We start from the raw sequence: 14,635 nt of genomic DNA, 5'->3' as shown, positions 1-14,635 counted from the left end.
ATCTTTGAGCTAAAGGTCTATTGAAGGAATTTGAGGAAACCCTTAACCTCCATCGGGTCATAGAATAGCTTAAGATCATATGGGTTTTGTGTTGGGGAGGGGGGGTTAGGAGCATAAGTTATAGAGGTGGAAAAAACCCCAGAACTCAGTTAGTTGTGGGGGAGGGAGACATCAAATTCAAATAAAAGCAGATGCATGTCTAATTTGACACTTTATTTAATCTGGCCCCTTCATTTGGCCAGCCCAAGAGGATAAATTAATTGTCTAAGGTCACATAGATGGAAATCATTCATAGGTAGGATTTGAACCCTGCCCTTTTGACTTAAAAGCCAGGGTTCTTTTTACCATGCTGTGTCTTTTTGCCCTACATCAACTGGAAACATCAAGGAATGGCCCCAAATGAATATAAACTGAAATTTCATTTTCTGAGAGATGGTGAATAGCAGCACTAGAAGGGCTATGGATACCCTTCAGCCCAATTCCCTATCTTTTCCATCAATCAAAAACTGATCCATTAATTAATTGATTAAGAATTGATTAACTTTCTACCAGGTATTAAAGGATAGGGCTCATGCATCTCATGGCTAATTTGGAAGGTACTCAGCAGCTTTTGAGGGCTCCTAATGCCTTTTAAACTGCATTCACAGAAACCTGTATTCTTATTTGCATGCATATATATGTCTTTGTATTCCAAGTGCCTTGGGTCCAAGTGGACAAAGAGAATTGTTTTTTATAATTACCTTCATAGATGCTGCCCACACAATGATGCAACAGCTCTTTTATTTTTGGTTCCCATGGACAGAGCCTGTTACAATATCAGGAGAAGTGTTTGGTATTTGCACCCATTACTGTTCTTAAGGACTCTGATGAAATGCCAAGTTTTACGAGCTTTTTCCCAGGATGAGACAAGCATGGGAGGGAGGGATCGTGCAAATCCCTGAATTATAAGATTCTTTGGCAGCAATCCCATAATTGCCCAAGGATGAGGGAAGATTTGGAAGCATTGATCTGATCTCCTCGTCCACCCACTGACCCATTGCCCAATCATGATTTCTCCAGGGTCTGTTTTTGACCCTTCAGGGAAAGTATTCTGTCTGAGTGCTACTGGGGCCTGACTTTATGCAGTCATAGGAAAATCACATTATGGACTGCAAGAGTAAAGTTTCTGTGGTGTAAGAGGATCTGAGTTTGTGGAACCCCATCCTGTAAAATTTAAAAGAAAATGTATAAAGTTAGGGTAGGAATATAATGTATAAGCTAGAATGGAAGAGAGAACTTCTTTTCAGATAACCTGGCGAAATTGCTGTAGCAATAGAAAATTAAAAGTAACACATTTAAATATTGTTTTGTGCTAGACACTGTTGGGGCTACAAATCAAAAATGGTATTAATCCCTGCCCTCAAGGAACTTGTTGTCAACTGAGTCAGGGATAGGGAGGACAGGAAAGAAAACAATGAATAAGCAATAAAAACACATTTAAGTAGAAAATAATTTCAAGAGTGTGTCAGATTTTGGTGTTGTGTCTAATTCTTCATGATCCCATCTGGGGTTTTCTTGACAAAGGTACTAGAGTGGCTTGTCATTTTCTTGTCCAGCTCATTTTACAAATGAGGAAACTGAAGCAAGCAAGGTTAAGTGACTTGCCCAAGGTCACACAGGTAATAAATGTCTGAAGTTGGGTTTGAACTCATGAAGATGAGTCACTCTGACTCCAGACCTGGCACTTTATCTACTGTGGCAGCAACTAGGTCCCCACTGTGGGGAGAAGAAAGCCCCCGTAATATGGGATATAATTCAAGAAAGGCTCCAAGTATGAATCTGAGACCAAGGACTATGGGATCTTGCCATCTGACTTATGGCTATTACCTCCCCTAAAATGTGAGTTCCTGGAGGTCAGGTCAGGGACTGTCTTAACTTTTCTATTTGTATTCCCAGTTCTTAGCAATATATGTTGGACCTAGAAAGCCCTTAATAAATAAGTGTCATTCCTTCATTCACTTGATCTGAATCTTGAATGGAACAGGGAACTACAAGCAGGGAGGAGGAAGTAGGGCATTTCAGACATGGGTCGACCTATGCAATGTCAGCTAACTGATGGAATAGAATTCTTAAGTTCAAATCTGGCCTCGGGCACCTGTTAGCCATCCTTGGTCAAATCACTTTCATTCAGTTTACCTTAACAAAAGATGTTGAAAAAAATTAGAATAATACTGGGATATATTCTCAGGGTTGTGGTTGTGGATGGATAATATTTCTAAAGATTTTAGCACAGTGCCTGACACATAGTACAATCAATATAAATAAATTGTTATAAATGGCACTATTATTATGGTGCCTGGGAGTGGAATACCTTGGACTAGAGAATTATATATAGGTCAGTTTGTCTGGAATGTGATGTCCACGAAGAAAAATAATATGAAATCAGTTTAGAACAAAGGATGTGAATGTTGGATAGGGTATGTGCCAGACCCAGTGCTAAATACCAGAGCTACAAAGAAAAAAGCTGTAACAGCCCCTGTCCTCAAGGAGCTTACTTTTTTTGTTGTATTTTAAAGATTTTTATTTTCAAAACATAGGCAGATAGTTTTCATCATTCACCCTTGCAAAACCTTATGTTTCAAATTTGTCTCCCTCTCTTCCTTCCTATTCCCTCCTCAGATGGCAGGGGATCCAATAAATGTTAAACATGTGCAATTGCACAATTATCATGGTGCACAAGAAAAACAAATCAAAAGGAGGAAAAAAAATGAGAAAGGTAACAAAATACAAGCAAATAACAACCAAAAACAAGTTAAACTTCTATATTATGAAAGGCGTTTACATTCTAATAAAAGAGACAGTATGTACATAAATCAATATATACAAGCTACATATAGTAAGTGGAAGGAGACAGAGGGGAAGCCATCATCAGCCAGTTTTTTCTCTCTTCTTTTACTTTACTTTTATTGTGAAGAAGGAAAAACTGTTTTCAAATCTCTGCAATGAAGTCACTCTGAGTAAAATTATTTTCTCTTTCTCTTGATCTTCCTCAGGCTCTTCAGAAAGAATCCTTTCTAGTGGAGATGAAGAAATGGAGGGATCTTTCAGGAAATGGAACATGATGAACAAATCCTTAGGAGATGCTATGAAACTGGAGGTCTTGGATTTTATTATTTGATTTTTAAATGCAAAGCAGCCCTGGGGGGTCTGACCTAAATTCTGAGCTGGGAGAAAGGGAGGGAGTTGGTTAAGTCTTTGCCAACCAATCAGTAATGAGCTAAGTAAATGAATTAGGGTGATGTCTGGAAACTTAAACAACTCATTTACATTAAACAGATCATGCTGGGTTGGGTTAGGCTTCATAAATTTATGGCCTGCAAAGTTTGTCCATTTAATGAGCCAGTCATGATTTCTAGTCATATGACTGACTCCCAACTCATAAAGAGATTTTACCACGTTGAGACACACCAAACCAGGACCTGAATAAAAAATCATAGATCATAAAATTTTAGAATTAGGTGAGAGAACCAGAAAGTTATCTAGTCCCATCCTGTTATTTAAAATTTTTTTAATTAAATACTTATCAATTTTTTCTCACTGCTTTACCCTACTAACAATGCATAACAAATTCACATCTTACCTAAAAATAGAAATCTCAATCTGCACAAGGTGTCCATCACCTCTTGTTGAAGGCGTGGTAATACGCTTCATTATTCGTCTACTGGAATTGTGACAAGTCATGTAATACTGATCAGAGTTTTTAAGTTTTTTGTTTTTCAATCTGTCATTTTAGAGTTGAGGAAACTGACTGAGGTCCTTTCCAGAGAGGTTAACATAAGCCACAAAACCAGAAAGCTAAAGCCGTGTGTCCCTAACTTTTACTAATTTTCTTTCTTCATATTGGGTCTGTAAGAAACTGGTCTTTAAATAATGAGTATGTTATTCAGTGTGTCTGTTAGAATGGCTGAAAATTCTGTTTCCCCTGCAGATGTCTCCCAGATGTACCTCCCCTACTTTAGGGGTTCCTCCCCTGCCTCAGAAAATCCTGGAAACAAGGTGAGACCCCAGAGTCCTGTGACATTCCTCTCTAGATTGCTCTTATGGCTTTAGGATCATCCCACCCGCACTCAACTTCTGGGAACAAGCTACCCCTTGGCAACCCTGGCAGGTGTGTGGGTCCTGAGCCAAGAGAGCTGTTAACCTAACTGATTGGGTGTGATGTTTCCTTTGACAGTGGAAGCATCCTGGGTGCCAGCAATGGCCAGATTTCCCCCTGTGAGGAGGATTCCCTGGAAACACAGAGCAGGTACCAACTTCGCATGCCTTCTCTTAAGGTTCAGGGCTGCCTCACGTTCACTGGAAATGGCATCAGTGTTCCAGAAAGAAAAAGAGAAGCACAAAGCTTATGGATTCCATTCAGGTCCTGGGATCTGGCCTCTGCAAATCTGCATCCTTTAGAGAAGGCTTCAGATTGTTTGTAAGACATTGAGGTCATTTAAAACATGAGGTTTTGATGGGGTGCTTGGTAAGGATACCCATAATCTTTCCCCAAATATTCTTTTTCTCTTTCTCTTTCTCTTTCTCTTCTCTCTCTCCCCCTCCCTTATTCCCTTCCTCACTCCCTCCCTCCCTCCCTCTCTCTGTCTCTTTGTCTCTGTGTGTGTCTTTCTGTATCTCTTTTTCTGTGTCTGTGTCTCTATCTCTCTTTCCTCTCTCTGTTTCTGTGTGTATGTGTTTTTCTCTGTGTGTCTTTGTCTCTCCTCTCTGTTTCTCTTTCTGTGTGTATCTCTATCTCTCTGTCTTTTTCTCTCTGTGTGTCTCTCTCACTGTGTCTGTCTCTATCTCTGTCTCTCTCCTTCTCTCTGTCTCTCTCTCTCTCTCTCTCCCTCCCGTCTGTTTCTCTCTCTCTCTGTTTCTGTGTGTGTCTTTCTCTCTGTGTCTCTCTCTCTCCTCCCCATGTCTCTCTGTCTGTCTCTCTCTTTCTCTCTCCCTTCCACTCCCTCCCTCCCTCTCTCTGTCTCTTTGTCTCTGTGTGTATGTGTGTGTGTGTGTCTTTCTGTATCTCTTACTCTGTGTCTGTGTCTTTATCTCTCTCTCCTCTCTCTGTTTCTGTGTGTATGTGTTTTTCTCTGTGTGTCTTTGTCTCTCCTCTCTGTTTCTCTTTCTGTGTGTATCTCTATCTCTCTGTCTTTTTCTCTCTGTGTGTCTCTCTCACTGTGTCTGTCTCTATCTCTGTCTCTCTCCTTCTCTCTGTCTCTCTCTCTCTCTCTCTCTCTCTCACACACACACACACACACACACACACACACACACACACATCTGCTCCAGGGGAGGTAGCCTCCCTTAGTAATTCAGTATGTCATCAAAAACAGAGATGTCCTGGCTCTGGGCCATTGTGTTAGGAGGAGGAGGAGGAGAACGGAAGCTACCAAAGCAGGTGACCTCAAAGAACAGCATGTGGTTTCCAGATGCACCTCTGGTTATTGTAGTCCCTACCCTCAGTTTTGCACGTTATTTCCTGGAATGAGGTTGGTCCAAATGGATAAATTCTCTGAACTCTGAGCCAAAAAGAAAATAATTGGTTTAAGTTTAAAACATCTGTACCATCCAGCTTAGTATAGTCCATCTGCTCTAGGGGTGTCATTCAGGCACACGTGTTTTGCTCCCTAGTAATTATTTGCCTTTTTCTTTTTTACTCTTTTAAGGACTCAGGAAAAACTGTCCAGTAGTCTGGAAGACCTGCAACATAACTCTGTGGAAAAGGTTTGCCTGTCATTCTTTCAGTAATTGTTCCTTATCTACATAATGACCAACACTGTAGTGGGCCGTGTGTATGGGTTCCAAGAGGAGAGAGACAATCGAGAGTAAAAGTTAGCATTTATTTAGGGCTTTAAATTGTACAAAGCACTTTACATCAGTTAACTCAGTTGCTCCTTCAAACAAGAAGGAGGTGCTGTTATTATCTTCATTCTATGAACGAATAAACTGAGGCTTGAGAGAGGTTCCATAACTTGCTTAGGGATCACACAATGATTCAGTGTCTGAGTCACAACTCCAACTGAAGTCTTCCAGACTCCAAACCCCATGTTTTAAAAATAACACAGAGATCAAGTGAAATAATGTACAAAAAGTCCTTTACAAGCTTTAAAACAATTGTTACTTGTACTACTGGTGCAGAACCACATTCAAGCAGCTGCCGAGTTGTACAGTGCCATGTGTGGGTGCTTTAAGCAAACTGCAAGAAAAGATAATTTGTGGGCTTGAGTGATTAGGAAAGATTTCCTGGAAGAGGCAAGCAAAGGAATAACATTTTGAGAAGCTACTTAGAATTAGGATCATTTGAGGAAACTCTTTAGGGATATAACAAGGATGTTCATACTGACTAAGGCTAAGGGTCAGTTTTGAGGAATAATGGCAGAAAGATTGATTAGAGAAAATGGAACTGTATTGGGAAGGACCTTGTACCCCAAGCTGAAGAGATTGCCATTCATTCTGTGTTCATTAGGGAGCCATTGAAGGTTTTTGATTAGGGGAAGTGACAGGATTCCTATGTTTGAACTGTGTTCAAGAAAAACTGGTATAGTAGCAGTGTTCAGAATAGGATAGGAGAGATAGGGGAGCCAAGGAAGCCAGCTAAGAGGCTCTGGAAAACTCCTGATTAGAATCAAAATTCTTTTTTTCTTTAGTAGACATTGGAAGCATCCAGTCTAGCTACTTCTTCCAATGAAGAGAAGTTAAAGGGGCAGCTAGATGGTGTAGCAGATAGAGCACTGGGCTCAGACACTTAACATTTACTATCTGTGTATAACCCTAATTGCCTCAGGGGGGAAAAAAACAAGAAGCTAAAGACATTCTTTTTCTTATTCCCTGAAGAGCAGTGCATGTCCTTCTAGATATCCCTCTCTGCTGGAGAATTCACTTGAGATTTCTTGGGTTTTAAATTAAATATTTCACCTTATTTTAGGCAAGTGACCATGGATTCAGCTTTGAAATATACCTTACATTTCCTCCAATCTGTATTGGAGCAAAAAAAAACCATATAAATTACTGTTTACAATAGGTATAATTGTCACTTGGTATTGATGTACCCGTCATAAATTCTTGTTATTGATACAAGAGAAAGAATGATTTAAACCATAGGGATCTGTTGGTATCTTCTGTGATTATGATCTTCCTGTCCTGACCCAAAATAGAGCTCACTGATCATTTTCATTTGACCACAGAGGATTCATGGTCCCCATTTCTGCAGTCACCAGTAAGACCGATGATTCTTATTTTGGGGGTGGCAAAAATAACAGTATGAATAGCAGCATCAGCAGGTCAGGACAAAGTGAGAGCTCTGGGTGTGTTTTATACTAACACTTGTCTTGTTGGTTTTTTCTCTACCAAACTGAAACTCTCCTTCCTACACCTCCATAGTATGTAGACGGGAAACCACTCGTGCCTGTTGTAGGATCTGAGGTATATTCACTGTGTTATTTGCTTGTCATTTGCCTTAATGGGATATGGTATTTGCTATATGGAGCATCTGCTACTCTCCTAGCACAAGGACCATGAGCTTTGGGGTGGGATGGTGGATGGAGGCAAGAAGATTTCCAATTATTCTAAATCTCAATCTCTTTTGTGGCTGATTTATCACCTGAATATATTCTCAGACCAATGTGGCAGCCTCTGAGCCTTTCAGAATTGATGAACGAGGGGAGCAATGAAAGTCACATAAGCACAGACTTCTTTTTGATGGATGAACAGTTTGTGTTACAAGAAACCATTATAGAATCATAGATTCAGAGCTGGGAAATATCTTGGACTAGAGGTCATTAGTCTAACACTTTCCCTCTGCCGAGGAAGAAATTAAGGCAACTGATTGCCCAAGGTTATAAACAGAGTAATAGAAAAAACTGAGGTTCAGCCTTAGCTTGTCCCCTCACTCAAACTCAAAATTGCTCAAGATGATTTTCCCTATAGAAGTATTTTTCTATCTGGTGGGTCCCTAGGCCAGACTTAAAAAACTTTTAACTAGCTCTTGATTTACAACATGGGTTATTGAATTTAGAGTTGGAAAAACCTGTCTAACTTGGCCCCCTTCATTTCTTCTTAAATGAGGAGACCATAGACAAGTGAGGTTTGGTCATTCTCCCCAGTACACAGCCAGACCCAAGCTAGGATTCACCTGTAGCTTCTCTGGCTCCAGAATCAGCCAGCAGTCTTTCCACCATACTACAGTTCCTCAAGTCCACCACTGACTCTACCCTTTGAGCTCTACCTCACTGCCAAGTTCTAATATAGACTCTGTGAGAATATGCACTTAGCACCCTTAATTCAGGAAACCATTATAGGGATCTTCTGTTCCTTCTCCCCTTCCTCTTCCTCCTGCACATCATGAGGGATGGGGGACCAAGAGGTAGGGACAAAGATGTTCCTGGTCCTAAGGTACTCATACCTTAAGTTGCTATTGTTGTTTGTCCATTTGTTCATCCTTGTCAGGACCATGACTTCAGGAAGGGATGCCCTGACTTGCAAATGAATCAGATTTAAGTGGGTAAGGGCTGTGCAAGGTCACCTGCCTCACTTTCCCCTCCAGAGCCCTCTGGGTCCAGTGGCAAGATAGAGATCAGGATGCCTAGAGATAAAATAGGACAGCTTGGTCTTTTTAAGCTAAGTCAACAGACTCAGTTTGACTCATTTCTTAATGTTTGCTTAAGGAAAGATTCCTGTACATCTCCATAAGCTGCTTCTGAATTTTTTTCTCTTCCTTGGGGAGGTTCTACCTTTTCTCTCTAATCTGCATTAGAAAAAACGCTTCCTTCATCCCACCCCCAGCTTCCATCATGGAAATACCCTGGAGCCTAGGGGAAGAGGAAGAGAAAGATTCTTTTCTAGTAGGACTTCTGTTTCTTCATAATGGGAGCTTTTTCCTCTCTTCATACACTTTTATGGGAGGTAGTGCCTCTTTACTCCTATAATTCTGTATAAGACTTCTTTATCTGTACCAAAAGAGAGAAACAGAAGGTCTTCCCAACTCCAGGTCTCTATGCACAAAACTGCCTATCTGCATACTGCAGAAGTTCCTAAATTTCTTTTTTAATGAGTTCTTTTGGCAATCTGATGATGTCCAGGAATCCCCTTTTCAGAATATGATTTTAAAAATCATTAAAGGAAGTAACAAATTCCAATTCAAGCTTCATGAAAATAAATACATTTTTTTTTTCCATCTGAGTTCCCTCAGCCCAAGTCTAATGAAACCACAAGAAGAAGATTAGAAAAACATCAGTTTAAATCATCTCAGATATTCACACATTTGGAGTTTCGTTTGGTCCTAAGAACCTGTTCTGGCTCCTGTTGATCATAGCTTTCTTTTCTAAGGGATCATAGATTATCTGTCTAATGTTATTTTCTAGAATTTTGTTGGAAAGCCAATATCAGATTTACTGGGCAATAGTTTCTATAATCTTCCTTCTTCCCTTTTCGGGGATTTTCCTTTCTTCAGTGATTTTGTAGTAATATCTGCAGATGCTTTAAGTTTTTTTTTTCCTGATCCCTAAGTTTTTCTCAAGTCAATCCAAATTCATTTAAAGTGGCTAGGTACTCATATTTTCAGGTCTTAGCTTTTTATGTTGTTCTTTAGTTGCTCCTTTGTTCTATCCTTTCCAATTAAACCATTGTTCTTAATAAAGAAAACAGAAACAAAATGGAATCAAACTTTCTTTCTATTAACTTATACTATCTGTTCCCAGACAAGCCTATCTATATGTCATTGCCCTTTTGTAAAAAGAATTACACTCTTTTTATTCTCACTGGGTTATTTATCCCCTTCCTCTACCTTTTTAATCTGTGTTCATCTTTGTGTGGTTCCATCAGGTCTTTGTTGTTATTGTATTTTAAGGTAGCAGGCTCCTCCTGTTCTTTGCAATGACATTTTCACTTATATTGTCAGAATTTCATTCTTGAAAGCCTCCCATTCTTCATGAAGAGAAACTGTGCCTCTCTTCTCTAACTGATTCGAAACTTGATTTCCTAAAATCAAAAATAGTGTCTGATTATATCCAGTATTTTCTTCAGCTTCCAGATCACTTTATCCCTGTACTTCTACTTCTATTTTACCATCTACTTCTTTTTTTTGAGATAGAATTAAGTCCACATTAACTCTTCATTATTCCATATATCTTCTGGGAAATGAATTTATCAAGATTGATCAGATCATCTACTTTCTGCCCCCAAACAATTTCTTACCATTATATCATCTTGTCTCTGTGCCAAATTTATAGGCAGCTTTCAAGAATCTATCATCTATATTCTCCCTCTGCCTGGCTCCCACAATTAATATCCCAAATAACTATCCCAGCTCTAAATAAATGCCGTTAGGATGGTTATATGTATTTGGTAAGAACATAAATGAATGCTGGATACACCTAATGAGATATTTAGCAAAGACCACAGTCCTCTTTATAGTCACATAAATTACATTTCTGTTTTTTCCACAGGACACCCTTTTCCTAGGGGAAAACAAATACCCAACATTACCAGGGAAGCTTTCTGGAACTACACACAATGGAGAGCCTGGAACATCAATCCCATCTGCTTCTCACACCTCAGGGAGCAGCCTGCCAAGCCTGAGTAAGTCCCTATTGTTCACTTTCTGACCAAAGAGCCCCCAGTCCTGGGGCCAGACTAGACAGAGCTCTGAGACATATATGTTCTGGGAGGCGTGCTGTAGAGCCACATTCTCTCCAGGATGAATTCTTGGCTTTCTCTAACAAATCCACACCTGGTATAACACAAGCTTGGGAAGGAGCTAGAGAAAGCTCATGTGGTGAGAAGCTTAATCTACATTTACACTTAGAGAGCCATAATTAAGGTCAAAGTTAAGTGGCTGCTGATTAGTATAATAACAATGAAGAACAAAGCTGGTATTCTTTTCTGGGTAACAGGTGCCAGAGTGTTGGGTGTTTTGGTTTTGCATGATTATGGAAAACAAACCAAAAAGAAATCCCACTACATACAACTGGTTTGGCTGTGGACACCATCCTCCCTAGCCTCCCGATGTGTATTTCTGTAGCAAAGGGGCTGCTCAGTAATATATCTAGAAAGGCTAGCATTGCATTGCAGACTGTGAAGGGAGGAATCGGTTCTCTTTAAGGAAATCAGGTGAAATGTCCACCCCAGCCCCATTCCTTCCTCCCTTGCTACCCTTCTTTCCATTTTTCCTCCCTGATATGAATTTGTGGTTATATTGTTTTTTCATCTTCCAGATGGGGAAACTAAAGTTTGTTCTCATTCATGAGGGGCCTAGATAAGTAAATGAACTAAACAGAAAGCTTCATTGAGGTTCCTTTTTTGTTGACAACCTTGCTCTCATGGTTGGTGTGGCCTGGTGTTTCCATGGTGGTGTTTCCTGACCCTTTTTCTTCCTTGGAAACCACAGGCTTGCTAATTAATCTTTCTAGTTAGATCTGACTATGATCATCATTCCCATTTTACAGAAGAGACTGAGATAAAAGTCAGGATTTGGACTCGGACTCCTCCTGATTCTAAGTCTAATATTCTTTGTACTATATCACACTGTGTAGTGTATGAAGATCACAAGAATAAGTTTTTGTCAAAGACAAGAATTTCTTTCTTCCTTCCTAGTCTTCCCTCTAATCTTTTTGTCTTTATGGGGTTAATAACTCAAAAAGAGGGACTTAAGAATGAAAAGATCCAAGTAAATGTTTCTTGCTCTGACTACTACTATTTCTACTATTACTACTACTAGTAATGATGATGATGATATAATGATTAACTTTAATATTGGTTTGCATTGTCTTTTATATGCATTCGTATTTGTTCTTTTGAGATTCCCAGTAGAATTTGTTATACTTCTCACTGTCCAATTTTTTCAACTTTTTACAGTAATCTTTTTTCCAGTCCCATGTTGGGCTGCTCATAATAATCGTGGTATAGATGTGAGATGTATTCCTTTTTTCCTTCCCCCCATACAACGCATCCACTTTCAGTCTGTCCCTTCTTTCCTTTTACTGACCCTACTGATGCAACAGGCCAGCCAGGCAGGTATGTTAAAATCTCCTTAGGAAAAACAGCACCAGAAACATGGAAAACTGCCCAGAAAAATGAGTAATATTACCTACAGGGCTCTTTCTTTGCCTTCCAATACAAGTAATGACTGGTATGGCACCGTAGCACCACATGAGCCACTGGTCCAAATCCTCCACCACAGTTTTGTTTCTCTCCCTCTCTCTGTTTTATTTTTCTCTCTTGCTCTGTGACACTGTTGTTCATTTCTTTGCTTCCTCAAAACTCTGTTGGGCTGGCCTGGGGTCTCTCTTGCTCCTTCATGTGGCTTTTCTGCTTCTTGGATGGTTGGAGCTCGTGGCCGGAGTGTCAGTGCACCGATATTAGGTACTGTGATCCTTCCCCTGGCAACTTGCACACTTTCTCCATTCCCAGTCACTCTGTTTCATCTTTTCTTGCAATAAAGACATTGTCCTCCAGGGGAGGGGGGTGTCCCATCCTCACAGGGCTGTTCCCAAACCCTTAAGAGAAGAATGGACATGAGAGGTGAGCTCTCCACAAAGTTAAAACCCAGACTAAACAATGCAATGTCCATTTGCAAAATCCCATGTGGAAAGCCATGGTTCTGTGAGATATTTCCTTCCAGGACTGAGCGAGGTGGTTTGCCTGTGATCCCTGCTAATGGGGATGCTGAGATTAGTTCCCTTGGAGTTCTGAGCTTTAGTGGGCTAAGCTGATTGGGTTTCTCCACTATGTCTAATATTGATACGGTGAGCCTCCAAGAGCCACCAAGGGGGCTAGAAAGTCTGGGTTGGAAATCATAAGTCTAAGCTCTCATCCCAATCAAATAGTGAGGTAAAATCCATTAAATTTCTTTTCTGCTTCAGTGAAATAAATGCTTTTTTTTTTTTCCTGAGGCAGTTGGGGTTAAGTGACTTTGCCAGGGTCACACAGCCAGGAAGTGTTAAGTGTCTCAGACCTGATTTTAATTCAGGGCTGGCATTCTAACCACTGCACCATCTGGCTGCCCTGATGCCTAATTTTTAAATATATATATATATATATATGTATGTCTGTGTATAAATAGACCTACACATATGTATGTATATGTCATTGAGCCATGGCATGGATGAGCTGCTTCCAAAATGTCATTTAAGGAAATATTTTCCCCTTTCTTTCCATCATCTTAGCTTTACTTTTCTTCCCTCAGGAGAGACTGAGAGCAGTTTGGATAATACTGTCACATCAAATGACCTTTCACCTACTTCTTCTGGAACCGATTCTGGACCCCAGTCCCCACTGACTCCAGAAATGAAGCGGAGTCCTAAAGGCATCAGGAAATTCTGGGGAAAGTAAGTTTGTTGTGGTTGATTTTTGGAGCAGAGGGAATTTTTAATACAGACCAAATAGGCTCATTTTTAAATGCCTTTTAGTTTTTTATATCCTGTTCAATTCTTATTAATTATACACACACATACGTTCATGTGTGCATGAGTGCAGGTTTGTGATAAAACAACAAAAAATCAGTTTGTAAAACTAAATGGTAGAAACACTATAATTGACAGTGATTTTTATTGATAGTCCGTATTTTTAGATGCTCTCAGACCAAATTAGCTAATTTGAAAAGCCTTTTAGTTTTTTATATCCTATCCAATTCTTATTAATTATGACACATACTTGCATGCACACATGCAAGCTTGCAATACAGCAACAAAAACCAAGTTTGTAAAACTAAGTGATCAAAGCACTATAATTGACAGTAATTGTCATTGATATTCCATATCTGTAGATGGTTTTTAGCAGAATGGACCTAGATTTCTATATTGGTCATTGCTTTTGATCTGAGTTCTTTAATGATGTCTTCATTTACATTTTGATTATCACTATTAATATTGTTTTCCTGGTTCTGTATCAATTCATACTTCAGCCAATGATTCTTCAGCCAATGATCAGGTAGCCTCAGCTTAGAGACCTCCAAGTTCCCAGCTTGGGGACAGTTGTAGTTGTTGGAAAGTTTTATTTTTTTTTCAGACATCAGACAAGTACTACTGTGTACCAGGTATGATGATCAGCCCCAGGGGAGATCCAGGGATGAATTAGACATGTCTTCTATCGTAATATCCCAAGCCTCCCCAAAACCTTGGGTCCCTTCCAGGTTTCATCTTAAACTGGATCAGGAGAGACTCAAAACCCAGACTGCACATATGCTGTATAAAACAGAATCTGGTCTTCCCAGTCTTTTCACCCTCATTCAAATTGTGAACATTTTGGAAGTAGGGACTATCTTACTTTTCTTGTTGTATATGTCGCATTTTACACAGTTCTGTGTATCTAATTAGTGCTTGGTAAATGACTTTTCATTCATTTACCATCACTTGCATGGCCTGGAGACAAGGACAACCAAGTTACAGATTGATTTCTACTTTCTTTCTTAAACCCAACTTAAAAGTTCACTTAGACCCCCAAGCTCTGTACTTGCCATCACCATATACTCTGGTACCAATCCAACACACCCCACTGAAACTACTACAACTCCAAACTCACTATACAGACATTCTACTTTCTCCCTCTCCAACCTCATCCCAATTTTCCCCAGAAGATGGTCTCTTGCCCATAAATAGCCCCAGAGTTTCTACATAACCCTATA

At 39.8% G+C, this 14,635-nt stretch overlaps 1 protein-coding gene across 21 annotated transcripts in view; it reads left to right on the top strand.

Annotated features, from left to right (window-relative positions):
- The window catches only part of PPFIBP2 (PPFIA binding protein 2), a 181,574-nt gene that overhangs the window by 150,968 nt on the left and 15,971 nt on the right, over nucleotides 1-14,635 (top strand). For 17 of the 21 annotated variants that reach the window (XM_031942169.1, XM_031942171.1, XM_031942170.1 and 14 more), the window contains 8 exons: nucleotides 3,033-3,136; nucleotides 3,968-4,035; nucleotides 4,214-4,285; nucleotides 5,685-5,742; nucleotides 7,399-7,440; nucleotides 10,461-10,593; nucleotides 12,343-12,375; nucleotides 13,199-13,340. In XM_031942169.1, the coding sequence (XP_031798029.1) occupies nucleotides 3,033-3,136; nucleotides 3,968-4,035; nucleotides 4,214-4,285; nucleotides 5,685-5,742; nucleotides 7,399-7,440; nucleotides 10,461-10,593; nucleotides 12,343-12,375; nucleotides 13,199-13,340 (652 nt within the window). The remainder of the gene's footprint in view (nucleotides 1-3,032; nucleotides 3,137-3,967; nucleotides 4,036-4,213; nucleotides 4,286-5,684; nucleotides 5,743-7,398; nucleotides 7,441-10,460; nucleotides 10,594-12,342; nucleotides 12,376-13,198; nucleotides 13,341-14,635) is intronic. The other 4 variants (XM_031942173.1, XM_031942185.1, XM_023506209.2 and 1 more) reach the window with 2 other exon arrangements.

This window comes from Sarcophilus harrisii, chromosome 6, assembly GCF_902635505.1.
Source record: "Sarcophilus harrisii chromosome 6, mSarHar1.11, whole genome shotgun sequence".
Classification (NCBI taxonomy): domain Eukaryota; kingdom Metazoa; phylum Chordata; class Mammalia; order Dasyuromorphia; family Dasyuridae; genus Sarcophilus; species Sarcophilus harrisii.
Note: the sequence above shows the minus strand (reverse complement) of the source record. Positions and strands in the feature narration are given on the sequence as shown.